Source organism: Leuciscus leuciscus (genome assembly GCF_965113295.1).
Source record: "Leuciscus leuciscus genome assembly, chromosome: 8".
Classification (NCBI taxonomy): domain Eukaryota; kingdom Metazoa; phylum Chordata; class Actinopteri; order Cypriniformes; family Leuciscidae; genus Leuciscus; species Leuciscus leuciscus.
This window is the reverse complement of record NC_138732.1, coordinates 27,524,528-27,546,795: the sequence shown is the minus strand read 5'-3', so window position 1 is coordinate 27,546,795 and position 22,268 is coordinate 27,524,528. Positions and strand designations below refer to the sequence as shown.

General features: G+C 38.1%; 1 protein-coding gene across 1 annotated transcript in view; it reads left to right on the top strand.

The window, feature by feature from the left end:
- The window catches only part of aff2 (AF4/FMR2 family, member 2), a 227,105-nt gene that overhangs the window by 188,240 nt on the left and 16,597 nt on the right, over nucleotides 1–22,268 (top strand). Inside the window, exons 10-12 of the mRNA XM_082178263.1 lie at nucleotides 16,720–16,882; nucleotides 19,506–20,558; nucleotides 21,456–21,571. Coding sequence (XP_082034389.1) covers nucleotides 16,720–16,882; nucleotides 19,506–20,558; nucleotides 21,456–21,571 — 1,332 coding nt within the window. The remainder of the gene's footprint in view (nucleotides 1–16,719; nucleotides 16,883–19,505; nucleotides 20,559–21,455; nucleotides 21,572–22,268) is intronic.

Here is a 22,268-nt window from a genome sequence, read left to right as displayed (position 1 = left end):
AGACCAGTGAAGGGGGATTTATGTGTCGCCCACTCCATTCTGGCAATATTCTATATGTCACTATTTGCATTTGGTGTGGGCGACAGCTCTTCGCAAGTTAACGCCCGGCACTCGGCTGTGTTTATGCTTCTCCATCTGTCTTTGACAAATAACTTCATGTGCCAGCGGCTCAGCTCGAGCACACAGGGTTTTGTAAATACTTAATAGCGACGAGCTTGTCAATATCCAGCAGGTTTGACTGGGATTCCCTAAGCTGCCCCTCTGGGCTCTCATTTCTCCATAATCCTTCTCTCAGCTCTTCAGTTGTCAATCAAGCAGTGCGCATAAGAAGTGTGAGGCATTGGCGCTGGCAGCTAAAGATACACAGGCAAACTTTGATAATGTAGGCAAAGGAACACAGTGAAAATTCTACAGCTGACAAAATCAAAGATCCTTCAGTGATAAAGTAGTAGTTGTGTGTACTCAAACTCAAACACACACACACATTTTTATACATTGTGAGGAATTCTACTTTTTTGGCAATGTAATAGCTACACTGTAAGCCTTATTATATAAAACAAAGATTTTTTTAATTTTATATTTATTTGTATTTTATAAATTTTATAAATTTGTTTACTATTTTACAATATGGTAAAACCTGTAATCAAGTGACTAAATAATGTCTTTGCGAAAAAAAAAAAAAAAAATCCATAATGCAATAGAAAAAGCTGACCCATGCTAGCAAAAGTACCATGGTCTTGCCATGTTTTTGGACACATATCATGGTAATACCATTGTATTCTTTAAGTACTTTGCAAAAAAAAAAAAAAAAAAAATTAAATCATGTACCACAACTGTACTTTTTTAACCAAATCGTTTATATTATATATATGAACTATATAATTTTTATATTTAATATTTATATTTTATATAAGTCGTATATTTGTTATGTAATTTCCTTTTGACGTTTTATGCTAGACTTATTCATGCTTATATTTATGCTTTTTTAATTACAGTTTTACACTTCATAATTCACACACTACAGTACATAATATCCTTAAAGGAATAGCATACTTGCAACTGTTTTTCACAGTTAGATCATTAGGACACGCTCATTAGCAATTAAAAGAAATCTGGCAATATTAGCACCGCGGGTTAACCGCAAACTCTGCTTGGACAGTGTCCAGATGCTAGTGGGAGAATAGGTAGTGTTAGCGCTGAATAGATGCTCCAACACAAAAGCGTCTGTGATGGTAATTGAGCTTCATTAGCGATTAGCGGCAGCAGCGCGCTGTGGCTCAGGTGCCTGGGTCAGGTTAGCACAGGTTAGCGCTAATGTGCAGTGGCACTGTAATAACTGCCGCGTTACAGCCTTGTCAGAGCCCAGCGCAGACGTTAGCGGTGTATCTCCCCACGGGCGGTCAAACAGAGTAGGTGGGGGGCTGTTTCTCTATCTGCAGGATGGCATACGCGCAGAGGCAGTCAACACCACACACAATCAAATTAATTGGAAGCAAGACTATTATCCAGCTTGAATACATTAGCACTTCTAGCATGCAGAGCAATATCCTGCCCTTGTTGTGTTGGAGCTACATACTAGTGTGGCTGTTTTGATGAAGCTGGGATACAGGATGTGTTGACCTCGGTGGGACTGCCTCATGCTCAGGCACTGTTTTTAAATAAATGCAAAGTATATATGTTAACGAGAAATATCTACCGTTCCAGACGCAACAGGCACTGCAGTGAAGCAGAGAAGAGGACATCTGAAAACATCCCCAGTTTCTTCATCTGATGTGCTTTCCAAAAAGCATCGTTAGCCGACTATGGTCGCAAGTTCCGTCTTTAACAACATAGTTGAACGATTTGGCGTTTCCCGAAAGCATAGCTCCAACAAAGATTCGCAAAACAGCATCTCAAACTTCTGTGAGTGGAACGAGCTGTGAATAGAAGCATAGTTTCTTGTTAAAATGTGGACTTGAAGAGATCATGCTTTTTGGGCAAAGTAAGCAAGCTTTCTTTCAGTAACATTCAGTACATTCTATGGGCCCTATTTTAACGATCTAAGCGCATGGTCTAAGGTGCAAGTGCACAGGGCGCGTCCGAACACACTTTTGCTAGTTTAATGACGGGTTGTCCCTATTCTCTTAACGAGTAATTGATGTGTTTTGGCCGTAACATGCAATAAACCAATCAGAGTTTCATCTCTCATTCCCTTTAAAAGCCAGTTGCGCTCGCGCCATGGCGGATTACCAGCGAGGAAACAGATCTGCTCGTGCGCGAGGTTAAAGCGTGCAAGCAGACCATCTACGGGACAAAGTGTACGTGCATTGTAGACCCACCTATAGGCGCACATTACTAACATGCTCTTTAAATAAAATAAAAAAATTGCGCCATTGACCAACTGAAACCTGGTCTAAAGGCATAATTTTGTATTGTTATTTAAAGAGCGTTATGTCCGCCTATAGGTGGATCCGTTTCTTTTAGACCAGGTTTTTGTTGGTCAATGGTGTTGGTCACACCTCGTTTTCAGACCAGCACGCGCCCATGGGCGGACAAATGGCCGCAAATGCATTTGTTATTTAAACAACGTGGCGCAGGACGTGAAAATGATAACTGCGTCGGGCTGAAACTAGCAAAAAACACTTATGTCGTGCCTAGCGCTGCATTATATATATATACATTTTAATCTATATATTTTAGAAAGCATACGGGCAGGTAGTATGACGTAGAGGAACTCGCGATGAGTCATGACTAGCTAGTTAGTTTCAATAATGATGCATAGTATATGGTTAAGCTGTAAGTTGTGTCATTGGATGGAAAACATACCCCAGTTTGTTAAAGATTACCTATTATACCCTTATAGACCCTTGTTTTTGGGGGTCTAATAGGTTTTCATGCTTGAATGTTCAAAAAACATATCTCACATATTTTACAACTACTTCGAGCTTGTTTCATAAATGTCACAGCCCTTACCATAACCGCGAGGTTCAACAAACTACTAACACAGCTCAACCAGACCTCGCCCTCTTTGATTTTGTGTGTGCTTTGGGTGAGAATTATTTAAATGAGGGATACTGTGACTTGTTTGGTCCCGAAAGAGAATTCGAGAAACTCGAGGAACTCACGTTTCAGGGAGTTTAGAAACAGTGCACACTGATATAGAGAAGTTACTGTGCTTTGTAACTTTGCATACCTTTTTCATATTCAACTAGCACAGAAAGTTGAACATGTATAAGCATAACAGGAACTAAATTAGGCTTGACTTCTTTTTGAGTCGTTTAGTCATTCAGAAAAATGGTCAACTGGTTGGTGCCTTAATGTTTAATGGGCACTGAATTAGTTTCAGGGCAGTTCACTGTGGCTTTTTGTTTGAACACTCCAAATCAACTCAGACCATCTCTGATGTTTGCACAGGCAGCGTGGCTCACTTACATGCTTTGTAAATGCAAAGGGCTCCGGGTCAGCTTTATTTTCACATCAGCGTAACTGTAAATGTATTTGGCCATTACATCTTAGTATACACAGCTAATGACTTGCAGATTCACTGGGACATTAATAAAATAAATGCAACCTTGGTCAGCATAAGAGATTTCTTTTGAAAAACATTAAAAAAATATTACAGATCCCAAACTTATTATGGAGTGAAATTGGGTCGAATATTGAGAGATTCTTGATGGATCTTCTGAAAATCAACACATCATAATTTTTGTTTTTTCACTTATTCCCCTGATTTGAATATGACTTCACCAGAAGATGTAGCCAGAAACGTACTGTTTACAACTACAGAACATCCCTCGAAAATCAATACCAAAGTATTGAGTGCGTCAGCTGACTTTGTTTTCCAATTCGTCCACACACAAGCCCAATAAAGTTTAAGAGCACTAAACAATCACAAGATGACAACTTGAAAGGACAATTATCTGGCCACTGTATAATTTACAATGGATTGTATCCATTGGTCCATCATGCTAGGAACAAAAAGCCAGTGGAGAGAGGATGACATATTCATTGGCACTCACACACGTTTAAACCGAAGCTGAAGTCATAATCACAGTTGAAATGTTTGCTAATAGGGTGCAAGGCTGTCATTCTAAATTAAGGTGAATTTAATGTGCTTTTTCTGCTTAGCTTCACGTCTATGGAGTCTTTTTTACCACAGAGCTAAGAGGATGACTTGGGCATCAGAGAAACAACAGCTGCAGGCTACATTGCAAGCTCTCTCTCTATCTCTCTCTCTCTCTCTCTCTCTCTCTCTCTCTCTCTCTCTCTCTCTCTCTCTCTCTCTCTCTCAGTCTTTCTCTCACACACACACCTCTCAGCTGGAGTTAGTGTGTGTTATGCTGGCTGGTCTTCTGTTGAGGTAATTAGACTCTCTGTATGCCTCTAGCCTGCTCTCTCTCTCTCTCTCTCTCTCTCTCTCTCTCTCTCTCTCTCTCTCTCTCTCTCTCTCTCTCTCTCTCTCTCTCTCTTTTACCCAAAGCTCCACACACTCCAGATTTTCAACTCATTTATTGATGTGTTTTTCAGCTTGGATCCACTCTCCCCTTCAATTTACGTTTCTCTCTCCACTGTCAAAACACTCTCTTTTCCAGGCCTACACCCATCAAGTTTCATTGAATGAATTTTTCATTTACTGATCCCACTTTTTATCCTTTTTCCCTTACGCCCGAAAGTGTTTTCATCTCCGAGCGGAAGACAGATTAATGTCCCCCTGTCTGATTTTGACTCGCATGATGTGTTGTCTCTTAGACTTTGAGAAATTAGTGTGTTTGGGGCAATTTGGAAAGTCTGCATACATGACCATGTGCCAGAAACAAACCAACTGACCGAGAACATATTCAGAAATATACAGAGCAGGTCCAATGATATTCGGTATGCACCTAACTTTCACGTTCACCGAAACACAATCATATCCAGAAACTCTTCAATGATAGAGCATATACACTGCCAAGGCATCTATTCAATGCTTTTTATGTTTTTTTAATAGAGGATGTGGTTTGATCTTCTGCAGTATGTCATTAAAACATTTCTCATCTATTTGCATTTATTTCTAAAAGTGTCTGGTCAAAGAACATTCCAGGTTCAATGTAAGTTAAGCTTTATTAGCACTATTTGTAACATCATTTTGATCACCATTTTGGGGATAACAATTAAGTGCTAGATGGTAAAACTTAAAACTTATATTTTAAGTGTCTTTAACTACTACTGTATGTACTAACATTTAAATAATAATTTGATACAGTGCATTTATTGTGTACATACATGTTTTTTTTTTCATTTTACATACATCTATAATTACGCTGTTGACCTTCCCTTACACCTTAACCCACCTGTAAACATACAGAACCAACCCTAAACCTGTCCCTAACCTTACCCGTATCCAACCTCAATAGCAGCACAAGTGTTTTGTAATACATCATCAGTACATTATACCAACCAATGTTTTTGATGTAAGTAAGTACATAGTAGTTAAAGACGACTAATATAAAGTGTGACCGAAAGTTGCATTATGATATACAAAGCTGCAATTACAAAGTTGAAGGTGAAGTTGAAATTGTCATAAAATTTGCAATTACAGGAAAAAAGTTGCAATTTTGGGACGTTAAAATTGTGAGAAAGGAACAATTACAGGAAATAAAGTCGCGATTGTGGGAAATGAAGTTGAAATTGTAAGAAATAAAGTTGCGATAATGAGAAATAAAGTTGCAATTACAAGAAAAAAAGTTCCGACATTGAAATTGTGAGAAAATTACGATTACAGGAAATAAAGTCGCGATTGTGGGAAATTGAAGTTGAAATTGTACGAAATAAAGTTGCAATTATGCGAAATAAAGTCACAATTGTTTGATGTAAAGTCGTAATTACAAGAGGTAAAGTTGCAAATTTGAGATCTGAAGTTGCAATTACGAGTCATGAGAAATAGTCGCAATAGTGAAAATTAAAGTTTAATGTTGAAAACTCTTCCATAAAACAGAGCCAGCCTCCAGGGGATTTAATAACAAAAGTTTGAAGCACTTAGTAAAGAGCAGTTTATAAATTGAGCAGTAATTTGTCTAAATCGTCCCTTTTGAAATTGATAGATGAACTTCTGGTTAGGTGTTACAGATGTATTTCCTGTAAGTAGAGTTTGTTCCATTTCCACACTCCGTTTCAGGCATCTGTACATGTCACAAGCAAAGGTTACTGGGTTCACCGACATTACATGCACATGTCAGTGAAGTTGAAAACTGGATATAAGTTTACAGAGACAAGGTCAGGAAGCCATTCTATCATACAATCACATGCCAACAAGTATAAACTTTAAGTTTAAGTGCGACTATAATTTTGAAACACTAATGTTTACATCCTGGCTACAGACCCACAGTAACTATGATTTTTACTTTTTGAAGGACAAGTCAAAATGATTTCCTGTGGTAACCGACATCATGCCAACGTCATGCCATCATGCAACATTCCTCTTATCCAATGTGTGATTATTTCCAATACAATTTTTCTCAAAACAGGTTTTTGTACATTGCCACAAACAGGGTCTAATTAGTTATTGTCATTGGAGGAATGACAATGTAAACAGTTCACTTTTTCATACAGCAGCACGTTCCATTGATTTTAGAGAGAGGTGAGGCTTCAATTAGCCTCTGATGGTGTATAAAAGCCAGCGGAGCGCTAACATTAGCATTGAGAGGGTGTGTATGACAGAGGACATATCTCTGCCTCTGTGCCAGAGGTCTTTTTATAAGGCTGAATATAGAGAGCCCATGAGCAACAATGTACAAATTGCTGCTTCATTAGATTTCCAGCAGCACTTAGAATGAGCGTGTCAGCATTTGAGACTCTGCTGATCCCAGCTGAGCTGTGTGTGTGTGTGTGTGTGTGTGTGTGTGTGTGTGTGTGTGTGTGTGTGTGTGTGTGTGTGTGTGTGTGTGTGTGTGTGTGTGTGTGTGTGTGTGTGTGTGTGTGTGTGTGTGTGTGTGTGTGTGTGTGTGTGTGTGTGTGTGTGTGTGTGTGTGTGTGTGTGTGTGTGTGTGTGTTGGCAGCTCGTGGGTGGCTCAGCATTTGAATAAAGCTGGAATAGTGCAGGGTAAGAGGACACTCTGGTGCCCGGAGAGAGAACACACTAGATCAACACCTAAAATACAGGGTAAACTACATAAACATAGAAAGACACTCAGTACCACAGTACTTTGCCAAGTAACCATAGGCAATGGTATTCATAGTGGACATACTCTGTTTTACTAAACATTTAAAAGGCATTTATTAGGCATTATACTGTATAAGTAATGGTTTCATTTCAATGGTTTATTTCAATAGTTCACTTCACACATTCTACTGACTATAAGTAACTCTGCAACTACATGTCAACTAACTTTCATTAATTTGAAACTACATGTCAACTAACTCTCATTAGAGTATTAGCAGAGCATTAGTCGACTGTCTGCTTAATATCTGAAAACTCTGAAATTTTGATGCTCCTCCAAAAGACAATCTACTGACTACAAGTAACTCTGCAACTACATGTCAACTAATTCTACTAAGCCTAACCTAACCGAATACGCTAATGAGAGTTAGTTAACATGTAGGTAACATGTAGGTACAACGTTATTTATAGTCAGCAGAATGTCATATACAGTATGTATATACATGACAGACAAGTGACATTAAAGTATATTTGAATTCACCAGACTAATACAGATGTAAGTCCTGCTTAAGTGAGTCAAAAAAGCAACACATTAAAGTTCAACTTTATTTAGTGTAAATTTAAACTGTAATACGTTTTATTTTAATTGCATTTAACATGCAACTAAGTGTCTGAAAACATTTCACTCAGATCGGCCAAGGCTGATTAGTCAGACACTATTTGGCCAATTTGATATTTTTTACATTGTCACTGTCATTGCCAGTTAAGTATGCATTTCCAAAATCTATTGACAGATTGTCAATGGATAATATTTTATTTATTTTTTGCATTCTTTTTTTGTGTAGAATAAGTGTTAATTTTGATTTAGCAAAACTTTTTTAGTTGTCAGTTTTGTCATTAAATGGTATTGTTTATTAAAACTATAGGTAGTATTAGCATCAGTAATAAAAAAAAAAACAGTAAATAAAAAAAAAAAGAATATCTTTGAAACATTATTAATGTGCTTCTCAGAAAGTTATCAAAGTAATTTCAATGTTGTCTGTGTAATGTGGTAATCTTTTTTTTACATAAACACTCATGAAACTATGTTTACATGTATCCTGAACAGTTAAACCACACACATGCATCATCGAGGGAACGGCTCTGTTTTTAATAACAGATTTGTGTAATTAGAGGAATATTATTACACCTTTTTCTTAATGGCTCTTTTAATCTCTCTAGGCCAGAGTTCCTTTTCTCAATAGTGTGGGCCCTTTACATATTAATCATAGTCAACCAGTGCTTAATGTCTGCTGCTTTGTTTGCATCTTAATTCATTTATGTTTTTTGTTTTTTTTCATTCAGCTGTAATCTATTAACATTTTGCATCGCTATTCTTTCTCTCTTTCACTCCCCATCTCATTCATTTCTCCACTTCTTTGTTAATTGTATTCACACACATGGTGTGAATTCAGGTTGACGATGTGTGTTGGGAATATCTAGACGGGGGGAAAGCGTGTTCAGAAATCCCTCCACATATTAATAACTTGTTAACTGTGTCAACATTGCCATTTTATCTCTCAAAGGCAACTTATGAAATCAACTCACGCTCCAGTGAGGTGGATCTAATTGTATGAATATCAGGTGGCACTTTATAATATCCTATAAAGTCATCCATCTTAAATGTTGCTCATTAGCTTCAAAAATGGTCATTAATCCGATGGCACATGCAAATATACATGTACAAGAATGTATATGCGAGATATGATCTGATAGAGGACTGCTGTCGTTAAGTTATTTTGAAGCAAATTTCAAAATGTCGTCGTTTCTGAAAAGTGAACGAAGTTTCAATACAAAATTTGTATTGTTTTTGTTCATTACCTCAATCTGTTAGGATACGATTGCCTCATAAGTTTCCATTTTATGTCCAAAATGGTCAAAAGTTCATTCTTTTTTGGCATGTCTTGAACTGAACAGCCACTTTTAACTGCATGTATGCGTAATATATCCTTGTAAATCCACTATTAACATTGACATTTAACTTAGCTTGTTAGCTTTGATTCATCTCATTTGGCATTGTGGCGTAAAATGCTGTCCAAGGCGGTGGGATATGCTCTTTTAGCCCTCTCAGAATGCTTTAAGATAGGCCAAAAGCAAGCCTGGGATTTGTGTACCACCCTTTGCAATGGTCATGGTCCTGCTCTTTCTGGGGAAAAAAACACCAAACAAGCAGAGCTTAATTATGTGAGAAATATCTCCATCTGGAGCCTTTGGGGCTTTTCTGTGAGACTTTTGACATTTAAAGAAAACCACATATGGAGTGTTTCAAAATCATGATAATTTGGGTAATATTCCTTTAGCTAGATCAGACTGTAGAGCATGGCGCTTGCATAGCCAAGGTCATTCGTTCCATTGAATGCACAAATTGATCAAATGTATTGTATTTGGATAAAAGCATCTGCCAAAATGCATAAATGTAAAACATTTAGGTTAGCAATGCAATGTCACTCACAGACCTTGAAACATTTGAATCTACAAAAACATAAGAAAATATGGTAACACTTTAGTTTAACTAGTAACTAGTTGCTTATTGCATGCAAATTACTTGGATATTGGTGGTTTATTACTGCCTTATTCTGTATGACCATATTCTACATCCCTTATACCTCAGTTGTTGAGGTGTTCTGGGTGTGTGGTTGCTTACTGGTCAAAAAAGCCCACCCTCAAGTCTCCGACACTCTGTCTCTAAATATGTCTCGGTTTCCTCCTTCAATGTAACCACTAACAATGCTTCTTTTAAAAGCACAGCATAAAAATAGCATGTAAATGTCACCAGCTTAGACACAAGTGTGTCCTTTATAAATGGACTGCAAGTTAACCATTCAAGGCAATAGCCTCTTAATGACTGGACCATATGGTTGCATTGCCACAACAAAGCCAAAAAATGTCTCCTTTTTTTAAATGTATTCAAATATGCTTGCACAGACTGAGATTTTGGGTTATGATACAGGTGATTCAAGAGCAACTGACCATCCGTAGATCAGTGGTTTGGCATCAGTATACCCAGATTTGATTTTGGACATCAGGTGGTGATTCAATGCAGAAACAAAATTGTTGACAAAAATATCTTACTATTAAACGTGCAGCTTTATTCAATGTGTTCATATTTCCACTGAAACAGGAAGACAGGGCGGGACATAGAGCAGCTCCTTCTCTTTTTAAATAGCCAATAGCGTTTCGTTCAGGCCTATATCACAACTATAGGCCAACGTCATGAGGACGTTGAGTTAAGTTCGGTAAAGCCACAGTTTCCTCCTAATCTCGAACTGTTTCTCCTCCTAACCTCATCCATATCGCTTTAAAATACAGCATTCTGTGCAGAATTCAATTGGGTCCGATATGTTTTGTGGTCTTCAGATTCTAGAGAGCATTTGATTGGACAGAAAATCTGATGAAAAGCTAAAGCGCAGAGTGACGTCATCACAATCATTGATCCGTATTGGCGGAAGTGAGAAATGTGAATTGCTACATTGTTTTCGAGCACAGTAGCTTATAGATAACAGTAAGTCTAACATATTCAAACTAAAAGCCATAAAACTTACATTTTGATTTTATGGGGACTTTAAATATCAAACTGCATAGACCCAACAATATGAAAATGAATGAAATGAAAATGACATTGGATGAATTGGATCGATTTTAATTTTGGATAATTCATAGCACAGAATAAATTGTAATTTAACTTATGTTGTTTTGAACATGCTTTTTGAGGATGGCAGAATATTAAGCAACCTGTCCATGTTGACATCTCTCTGGTTCAGGGAGTTTCTACCAAGTGACAGACGAATTTGCACCAAAATACAATATAGTTTAATTGATCTACTATTAACTTTGACATTTAACTTTACTTTGATTTAGCTTGTTAGCTTTGATTTATCTCACTTGGCATTGTGGCATGATAAATGGCATTTAACTTTGTTTCTAACCAAATAAATTTTCACTCAAATGCCATATAGTTTGATTGAATGCATAAATTGACATCAACAACACGGGAAGGGTTTTTTCCTCGCTTTTTAAAGTTGATAAGCCAATGTATTTAGCTGTTACCTTAATGATGCACTATTATGATTATTAGCATTTTATTATTTGCATTTACCACTATTTTTCCCTGCTGTCAGCGACCCAATCAGAACAGACCAGCGACCCACCAGTTGAAAATCACTGCTTTAGATTATGGTATGGAAATGTATTTGACATCTGTGATGTGTTTTCACAGAGAGTAATCAGTGTAAGCAAGTCAGATGGAATTATAGTCTTGTTTTGAACATTCGCAGACAATTGAAACATTTTAATCAAGGACCAGACCTAATCTGAGCTTTGGAAACCAACCATCAACTTGTAAATACGCTCAGCGTGATCCTGTTGAGAACAGATCTTGTAATGATTCAGGAATCAGAGCCGTGTTTTGAAACAGGAACTATAATCCATTCCTCATGCGAACAGACCATTGATTGAATCAAATAACGCTTGTAATGGATTTAAGGGCAAAGGGAAGTCACAATCATCATCGTAGAGATGTGTGGCGAGTTATTCTTCGGGGTGATTTATAAAAATAATGTATGCGCTGCTCGCAGATGATCGTTTTATGAGGCGGTGGGCTGATGACTTATAAATGAAACTCCTTCAGGTCTCTCCTCATCTTCTCTCTCCGTCGTTTCATGCTTCAAGCACTTTGTTGCTTTCAACCACCCCCAAACACATAATCGTATTTAGTGCCGAGACCCCGGGTCCTCGAATTCTTTTGAACTTTTTCAAATTTAACTTATTGATGGAAATCATAAATTCACAGTTCATTAAATTCTCCTACGCCGAAGGCATCTGGCTGGCGGTATTGACTGGTTTCGGTCCAGACTAGATGTCTGAAACGGCCCCAGCTCTGTTTTCTAAAGGGAATAGAATCAAACGTGGGCTTCTGCTACAGCGACCGTAGGAATCATTCATCTATAATTTACTATTAAACTTCATTGAAGGAGAGGTTGAAAAAAACGAAGAAAAAACTTGGATACGAGACACGGCGGGAGATGGTAAGAATCATAATGCAAACTTGCTCAGAGTTCGTCACGCCTTTTGATAGATCTGCAAATAATTACAATCTAAAAACAAATGCGAGAACAGAGGCGGCCTTTGCTGAGGTCCCGAGCTGCAACGCTAGTCTCGACCCGCTAGTGGCCCTTGGGTCTGATGTGAATTTCTGGATGAACTTGTGTCTTAATGAGCATCTCTCACACATTGCTTTTTCTTTTTCTTCCCCCCTCCTTCCATTGTAAGCTCTCTCCATCTGCGATTCGAACCATCAGACAGACCGCCAGGCTGTGACTATCTGTCACATTGATCTGAGATTATGGTATCAGTGTAAACACAGAGAGAAAAACACTAGTCGATGGGGTCCCTGCAGCTTCCAGTGATGCATCAGCCTTTGTTTTTGGTGTGAGAATCTCAAAGGAGCGAGCATGGCTTTGGCCCTTGTGATATGTTCTGCTGTTAGCAAGAGCTGGAGATGCTGTGTTTTTAAATATCTTTTAGTTGGTAGTGCTCTTTTTGTGGACCCGAGTCAGAGTGTGGTTCATTCGCTTGGTGTGAAAAGGGTTGTCCAAACTTGATGGACAAGAAGAAGCTGTGTTCACCGTATATATAAAATGTATATATAAAATACATGAAGACTGTTTTTTTTATAGGCTTTATAGACAGACAGATTGAGAGTGACTCTTGAAGGACCAGCACCTCATCCTCTTCTACCACTATTTGAAGAATTCATCTTCCAGAATACGTTTTAATAGGTTTTGGGAGTTCATTTTTAGTCCATCTCTGCAAAACGGACTTCAGGGTAGGAGATGGACTAAAAATTAACTCCCAAAACGTATTAAAACATATTCTGGAAGATGAATTCTTCAAATAGTGGTAGAAGAGGATGTGGTGCTGGTCCTTCAAGAGTCACTCTCAATCTGTCTGTCTATAAAGCCATCAGTCTTCATGTATTTTACTACACTTCAGCTTGTGATTCTTATTTAGTGGGGGTCATTTTTTAGGATTCTTTACCTAACCTAAGTCTCTGAGACCCTGACACCTTGCTCTTCGGGAGACTCCAGGTAGGTTGCAGTTCTGGAAAATGGTGGCGCTGGAGACTTAAGGGTTCCTGATAGTTTCACACTTAATTCTTCACCTTAATTCTTAATTATTTTGCAGTTAACATGTGTCTTTTCTTCTCCACCTGTTTTTGTCTGACCCTGCTGACCCAATGAGTATTTCACTTTCCAATGGTCATACCTTAACTGCAATTTCAAAATTTGCATTAGTATTGCATTCTCATGGGGATTTAATAATTTAAATCTAAAGTTAAATCTCTTTTTTGGCTTATTTTATCTGTAAAAGAAAACGTGCCTAATAATTATGCACACCTGAATATAAGGCGTTTTTCATTTCCAGCCTGAACAATTATATATCACTTATAAATGATTAAATACAAAATGAATAGTAGTTATTACGATTAATGTGGTTTGGAATTGGTAAAAAATGCCTGGGAAAATAAATATGATCAGAAAATCAACGTGCCTAATAATTCTGCAAGCACAGAATATATATATAAGCTTTTAACACAGCTAAGCTTACATGCTTTCTTTTAAACTCTTTGTGAACCTATATAAATTATTAATTAAATTAATTAATTTAGTTTGCATTAATATAGTAATAGTGATATGTCCTTTCAGTTGCCTTCTCGAGCTATCGTGGCAGCATCATTGTTTTGTTCATTTTCTTTTTCTCCAGAGTTAATCATAAACTCTGGATCAAACCCTAAATTGACAGAGAACGTTTATAGCATCTAACCCGATTTGAATTTGTCTGGTTTTTTTTCCAACTCTAAACCTATTATGAAACTCAGACTTTGTTCAAGCTTTGTGTGACAGACCACAGAAGTCTAGCTAGTGTTTATTTTTTGTACATCAGATTTCATATTCCCTACTGTTTTGTATAGCACCAGCCTGGTAAATTGCTTGATTATAAAACATGAATATTTAAAATGTAAATTGTACTAAATATTGTTATTTATTTATTGGAGTTGTTTGAGATATTTTGCTTATGCCTGGAGATCTTTTTGGGTTTGTAACAGCAACATGCATTGACAGAGAATTATTTAAAGCCATGATAAACTAGGAGGTCTGTGCAAATTCTTCCCTTGCTGAATATTAATAAGTGCCTTGATGGCTTTCGCACTGCATAACTTATGATGGATTTGAGAAATATATGTGTGCACTTCTGTATATGTGTATATAGTGTGGCATGTGTAATGAGGATAGATTGTGAATAAATGCTAATATATTAATTAGTGAAACTGCTATGATATTTATATAGTTTGTGACTTTAAATATTTACACTTATCTTTTACAATGAATAGACACTGGCAATATTGCATTTCAGTTTTTTTTAACCTTGGCTTAAACATGTTTCTCAGGCTACAAGTTTTCAGACCTATAAGTATCAAACATAAACCCTTATGAAAGCAGATATGTTAACGTTCCTTATTACAGTTATAGTTCAGCAGTGAGATTAATTTACCCAGTTCTTTCAGTCCCGGTGGCCCAGTCCTAGTTGAGTTTGCCCAGGGCCTGCTGTAACTCCTTCAGGGGAACACTTCCTCCTTCCTGTATTCATGCAACGTGTGCTTCTTTACGAAAAGAAAGCTATTCCCAGAGCTGCTCTGTCCGGTCTGTTTGGGGACGAGGATACTGTTAATTAGGAATAATGATAATAAGTAAACTTTGTTTACTTTACATCACTATGCTAGGCAAATCTGCAGATCTCTCTCTCTCTCTCTCTCTCTCTCTCTCTCTCTCTCTCTCTCTCTCTGCCCCTGCATGGAAGTTAAATCATAAAAAAGTTGGTATAGCACTTATTATAGTAATAACTAGGTACTGAGCCTGAACCTTAACCCATGTAGTTACCTTATATTAACCATTACTTTCTTAGGTAAGTATGAAATGAAAATGTTTATCTATTAACGCACTATACAACACAATAAATATTTTCAGCCAATGTAATGTAATGCAACTTTTGAAGAATAAACTTTTTAGTTGCACTTTATTTTAAAGTACATGTACTTACAGTGTACTTACTTTCTTAGGTAAGTACACTGTAAGTACATGTACTTTAAAATAAAGTGCAACTAAAAAGTTTATTCTTCAAAAGTTGCATTACATTACATTGGCTGAAAATATTTATTGTGTTGTATAGTGCGTTAATAGATAAACATTTTCATTTGTAATAAAAGGTGAAAGAACCAGGAAATATTTTCTCAGACTTGCCTTTCTCTCATGAGATTCCACAGCTGTTAGCCAAAGGTCAACCTTATTTAGACCAAAAGATGGAGAGAAAATGACCTTCTGTTTTTTGTGTGTGTGTGTGTGTGTGTGTCTGTATCACACCAATCAGTGCTATTTGCATAGACAAAGGTCACACAGGTTGGTGTTTTGAGAGAACAGCGTATCCCAAGCCCTTTGTGTCTTTTCTGTAACAGTGTCCTATTTCTTTCAGATGGTATTTGATTATGAGACTTTCACTGTATAGCACACATTGGGTGTCAGGTAGTTTGTAGGGTTTTTTTTCTGTAGCTGACAGTGCCTGAGTGAACAAGTGGCCAATTTTGGATGGAGCTTATGCCGTGATTTGTCATGCATCTGTTTTTTGCTTTTTCGCTTTCCTGGGACAGGTTCCTCTCTCCTTGCTAGTGTTGTCCATGTCTTGCTGGCACAGCTGTAGACCAGAGCGCTTTTTCCTGTCGTAACATAATCTCTAATGAAGTGTCAACATAAAGCAGCCTGCTCTGACCTTTGGAAAGGAGTTTAATTTGCCTCCTTCTGGCATGTTTGACTCCATGTAGAACAATCTTGGATGGCCACGTCTGAGGATACCCTGAGAAGTGAAGTACTTATTGGATTAGAGCGCCGTGGCCTTTCATGAACTCATAAATAATGCCGAGCATGACTGATAACTCTGAGACAGAGCTGAGCAATAGCCTCACGGGTGGAGAAGTAAACAAATGCTTTCTATTTATATCTTTCTATCTCTGTCTCTCTCTAAATGATGTGGTCTATCATCAATTGGTTCAGTTGTCTCTTTATTAGTTGGTTCGCCAAAGCAGCATAGTGTTGAAAAATGTACAGTATTATACATTTAAAGAAAAGAAAAAACGCAGAGATAAATCAGATATCAAGGATATTATTCCCTTTTTCATTTGGAAAAAGGTGTGTATTTAGTATAAAGATTGAATTGAGTTGTGTTTTAAAGCATTGAACTAAAACGTAATAGCTGGCATTGGATTTTTATTTTATTTTTAATCTCCACATAAATTTATGTGACAAGCCCTTCAGCGATATAAACTTAGGAGTTGTTCACTCCAAAATCATGTCAGTTCAAACCTGAATGCTGCTATTTTTTACCATGGGTCAGAACAAATTAATATTTGTATGGAAAAGAGCAGCATGATCCTTCTTCAGCATCTGTGCACATTTGTATGGTTTAAATTGTGTGTCATATCGGTTGATGAGTGTTCTCCTCCGTTCTTTTGCCTAAAGCCTCCCTGGAACCACACCGCGGACCGGCGAACCGACCGGTCACTCCAGCGCGGCCTCGGGCAGCTCCAGCGAATCGGATAGCAGCTCTGAGTCCGACTCGGACAGCGAGAGCAGTTCTAGCGAAAGTGAATGCAACCGAGCGTCCCGTGTTCCCACACCAGAGGTACTGATCACTTTACCCCCCTCAAATACATTCACACACTGATCCATGGCTTAAGATGTTTGCTAAACTTCTATTAAGCTGCTTTAAAACAATATCCCTGATGCTTCAGTGGTGGAATATTTAGAATCCTGACAATTTCGAGCCGCTCAATTGTTAATTTATCATCTTTACTTCTCTATGAAGCTGATTTTAAGCAATTTTGGGGGGTTTTTTGCACAAATTGTTTCAGAAATTAAATTGATTGTGTATTGTATGTGACATTTTTTGCAAAACACCCATACTGTTTTCAAAATCAATTAATTACCATTATTGTAATCTAAAGAGAAATAATTTATTATTTAAATGTTGTATTGGTGAAGTGTAAGAAAATACTGTAGTAAATGTTGTATTTGGTAGCATTCATAGATTGTTTGAATTCATATTGCCATTATGCTTGCTTTCATAATAATGGTAACACTGTACAATAAGGTTCCGTTAGTTAAGGTTAGGTAATGCATTAACTAATATTAACTAACAATGAGCAATGCATTCATTACAGTATTCATTTATCTTTGTTAACATTAATTGATAAAAATACAACTGTTCATTGTTAGTTCTTGTTAGTTCAGGTTCATTAACTAATGTTTAAAGGGATAGTTCACCAAAAAAATTATTTACTCACCCTCATGTTGTTCCAAGTATGAATTTCTTTCTTCTGCTGAACACAAAAGAAGATATTTTGAAGAATATGGTTAACCAAACAGTTGATGGACCCCATTGACTTCCATAGTATGGAGAAAAAAATAATAATACATGTTTGGTACAACTTGAGGGTGAGTAAATGATGACAGAATTATCCTTGTTGGGTGATCTATCACTTTAACAGATACATCTTTTGATTTTAATAATGCATTAGTAAATGTTGAGATAAACATTATCTGAGATTAATAAATGCAAATCAATGCAAATATTTGTCATTGTTAGTTCATGTTAACTAATGTAGTTAACTAATGTTAACCAATGAAAACTTATTGTAAAGTGTTACCATAATAATAATAATAATAATAAAATAAAAAAATAACAACTAAAAACTAAACATCACTGTATTATGGTTGTAATAAGAATTTGGGGGGTTTGGTTGTTCAATTGTTATCAAAATAGTGTCACAATATAAAATATCACAATGGTCCTATAATATGCATTATGTACCTACAGCAAAATATATATGTTATATGTATGTATATATGTATATGCATATTTATTTATTTATTTATTTATTTATTTATTTATTTATTTATTTATTTATTTATTTATTTATTTATTTATTTTTGTGGTGAAGAATGACCCAGACATGTTCTTGACAGGTTGTGGGTAGATTTTCCTCACCCCTTCTGTTAGTGTTATTCACAGTTTTATTGTTTTGCTTGCCTTCTGAACTCTGGGCCCTGAGGTAAATGAATACCAGCTTATGCAATTATTTCTCTTAGATGATTAGAATTCGCCCATTACCAGAAATTTCAAAAGAACTGAGATGAATCTGAGTTAGTCTATTTTCTCCTTTAGCTGAAGGCAAAGAGAGACTTAGGCAGCATTCCCCCTCCGAGTTTTTCTCAGCATGGGTTAGGGGTAGGATTTTTGAAAGGATCTCCTCAAAGGATTAATTGGCAGCTTTAAAGTTGTCCTGCTATAGCCTGCCCGGGGCTCCCTAAGAGCATTACACAAGAGTAAACATCTCTCGGTTCTCATCGCCCCTTCTATAGCTTTGCTCTCTGCCAGGGATGGCCAATGGGAATCCGTATCTTAGCACTGCAAGCGCTCTGGTCTACAGAAAGATGTTCTCTTTCAAGCGGCGGCACATAGCCCTGATGCCTCAGTGGCGAAATATTGGGAGGCCTGTCAATTTCAACATGCTCAATTGTTAATTCATCATCTTTGCCAGTGCTTTCCCTATAACATTTGGTAGCTTGTATTGGCGGAAATGTCTCTCTGACAGATGGAGAAATATCATAGGAGATTGCCTTTTGTCTCAAAACGTACCATCAAGTCTGATTGGAAAGTGCACTGAATTGAATTTCTTACCCTTTGAGTTTAATGGTTAATATGGATGTCCACTCATTTCCACAGCTTCCTTTTCTGAATGATTTGCTATCATTCAGAGCATTCAAGGCAGTGTTTATGGGTTTGTGGGAAAGATTTACTTGTGTCTGGAAACATAATGGTACACAACAATCGGCGTGAGATAATATAGCTGATGAAAACATCTTTGCAGTGAGAGCTGTGAGCAGTCATCAGGACAGAACAGCATTTCCTCCATTATTCAGGAGTTTTATGACTTCCTCTCTTAATGGCCTTTTCATCATAGCGCCAGCTCATTGGTCTGTGAAAGTCATATGACTGCTTCTCATGAATCTCATGAATCAACACTTGAAGACAGATTAAATCTGTACCGATATGCATCATTACAAATTCCATTTCCATGTTATTTTAAACATGTATCCATTTACATTGTAGACCTCAAAATTCTGATCTGGATTTCATTTCCAGTCTTCAAGACTGTCCACAGTGTCACTGAGCAATTGATAAAATAAGTTGTAAATATGCCTAAAACTGTGGTCCACAAATTTGTTTTGTCTTTTTCCACTAGCCTGAACCTCCATCAACAAACAAGTGGCAACTAGATAAGTGGCTAAACAAAGTTAATCATCACAATAAAGCACTAATTAACACCCAGTCAGATAGTCATGGGCTTAACAGCTCTCGGACTGATGAAAGCCAAATCTCTGAGAACCAGAGCTCCAGCAAAAGCAAGCCTAGCACAGCACTGGCACTGGCACCAGCAGACCCCAAGGAGAGAACTTTGCTCAGTCCAATCCGTGAGAAAGTCAAACCCAAGACTGTTCAGAAGGCTCCAGAAAACAAAAGCACCAAGGTGAAATCACCAGCTTCAGTGGAGCTAGCACCCCCTAGGAGAAGCACTGGCAAGAAGCAGCCCAAAAAAGTTGAGCGATCTTCCAGCAGCGAGGAGCACAACTGGCCAAGACCAGGAAACTCAAGTTCTACCCCGAAAGAGAAAGAGCCTCCGCCTTTAGAACCACCAAAACCTAGAGGTAAGGGCCCTGGGGTTAAGACGGCTCCAAGAAAGGAACCTCGAACCATCACAACAAACACTGCGCCAACTAATATCACACCTGTTCAAGATAAAAAGAAGCACCGAGGACCCAACAAGATCATCCCCAAATCTAAGGAATTCATCGAGACAGAGTCCTCTTCATCCGAGTGTCATTCAGACCCTGAGGAACTCATCAAGGTTCAGCTTCCCTGTCCAGGTCCCAACAGCCTAAGCCTGAAATCCAAGGATTGCAACAGCAATATCCTGAGTGTTAGTAGCCTTACCAGCACAAGCAGCACCTCCATTCCTGACCCAGGTGCCTTGGATCTCCTGGAAGAGCCCCTCTTTTCTCCCATCCCCATTGTACAAAATGAACTTCTGTCACCGCTAAGAGATTTTGAGGACATCAAGTCCCTCTGGGTTAAGATCGAACTCAGCTTCCTGTCACGGGTCCCGGGGCAAGATCCCCCAGAGCCTCCCCCAACCAAGGCTGAGTGTCGGGAGGTCAGTGTCAAGCACAGACGGCAACAGTCACCGGCCTCCATCCCTGCAGAAAAGAACCCTAGCAAATCAAAGAGGAAACACAAGGCAAGTGATCAATGTTCTCACTCCCATTTCATGCACTATAATGATAAAATCAAGAACTGCAATAGCAAATTAATCATGTAATTATTATTTTCACTAAGTACTCATTCAGCAGGTCCTTTTTGCGAAGTGCAAACTGAGATGTCCTCTGAAGCAAACTGGGGGTCAAGTAACACATCATTGATAGCTGAAGAATTGGCCCCTTGTCGTGTTCAAATTGCACAATTCATTAGCAGTGCAGATATTTAATTACTATACATTTTTATTGTTTTATAATATAGTACAGTATCTCATCCAATGTCATGTTTATATCATAGAACTTCCTGGTGTTTCTGGTCAAAGGATCATACAAAAAAACGTAACACTGGCAGGCTAAAAATTGACAGCTCACGGAAGACCATTTGCACATCCAGCGTTTCAGGGCGTTTTCACACCTAGTTTGTTTGAGCACTACAAGTGATATCACACCGATATAACATATGTGATCACCCCGAAAGGACTCAGGGACCCACAAACAAACCATAGTCAGATTACCTAAGGAGGTTCATTTTAAGTCCGTTTTGATTTAAGTGCACTAACATTGTGAACACCAAAAGCACTGAGGTCACTTTCATTTCTGGTTCACTTTAACTGAAATGGGTTTGGTTCATTTGAAGTGTACTATATGTGAAAACACCCTCGGTTATTATATCCTGATCTTTAACCACCACCACCAGGTTATCCAGACCTCATTACAGAATTCTGAACACTATCTAACACTATACAGTCTTAGACTATAAAAGATGTTTGTTTGAGTCCTAGTGTAGATGTTTCAACTCGTCCTTCATCCTGCCAAGCTAAATAACATGTTCAATTCTGGACAGTGGTAATTAACTTCTCTCTCTCTCTCTCTCTCTGCAGTCGGAGCACTGTGACGTGATGAGTGGAGGCAAGAAGCTTCGAATGGACAAAGACGCACTGCTGCTTCCTCCTTGTATTTCGCCCATACACAACCACAAGGTCTCCAGCACAAAAGAGTGAGTATTCTATACTGACTCATGGCTTGTTGCCTCCATTATCGCACCATCCCCTAGCTTGTCTCGGGAGCTTGTCTAGTAACTTTTCGTTTTGATTTCCAATGAATTTAGTTATTTTCAATGGAAGGATTCTCATTAGATTGCATAAATTTGTTTACTGTTTGTTTCTTCAGTCCTGAAATCTGAAATCCTCCTCATAAACAGCCCGCAATGTTTCGGTTTTTCTTTAACATATGCTGCCAATGTCCCCTGATGTTTTTGCCACATGTGCACAGAGATTTGCCAACTCAGCTTAGTAGCCCACTCTGTCTTATGTCCTTTGAGAGAATTCTGGGATACGCAGGGTGAGCAGCAGGTCACCCTCTCGCGCCGCCTGCCTGCTTTGTCCCACTGCATTACAGTAATTTAACACTGACACCAGCACAACGGCTACTGCTAATTTTAGATATTCAATTAGTGCCGGGACAGGCTAGAGCTCATCAAAGACACACGCATGACAGGGGTCGTGTGCTTGTCCTGTCCGCCTGAGTGCCCACCGCACTGCGACACGACTAGCGGCAGCGAATCTCGATGATACGATCAGCAGTGCTAAGTTAAATTATTAGCCACCGCTAACGTCTATTACTGGAAGTGTTTAGCACCCCGGGCTATTTACTGTTATCACCTGCCCAGTGTGTTTTAAATCAGCTCATTCAAC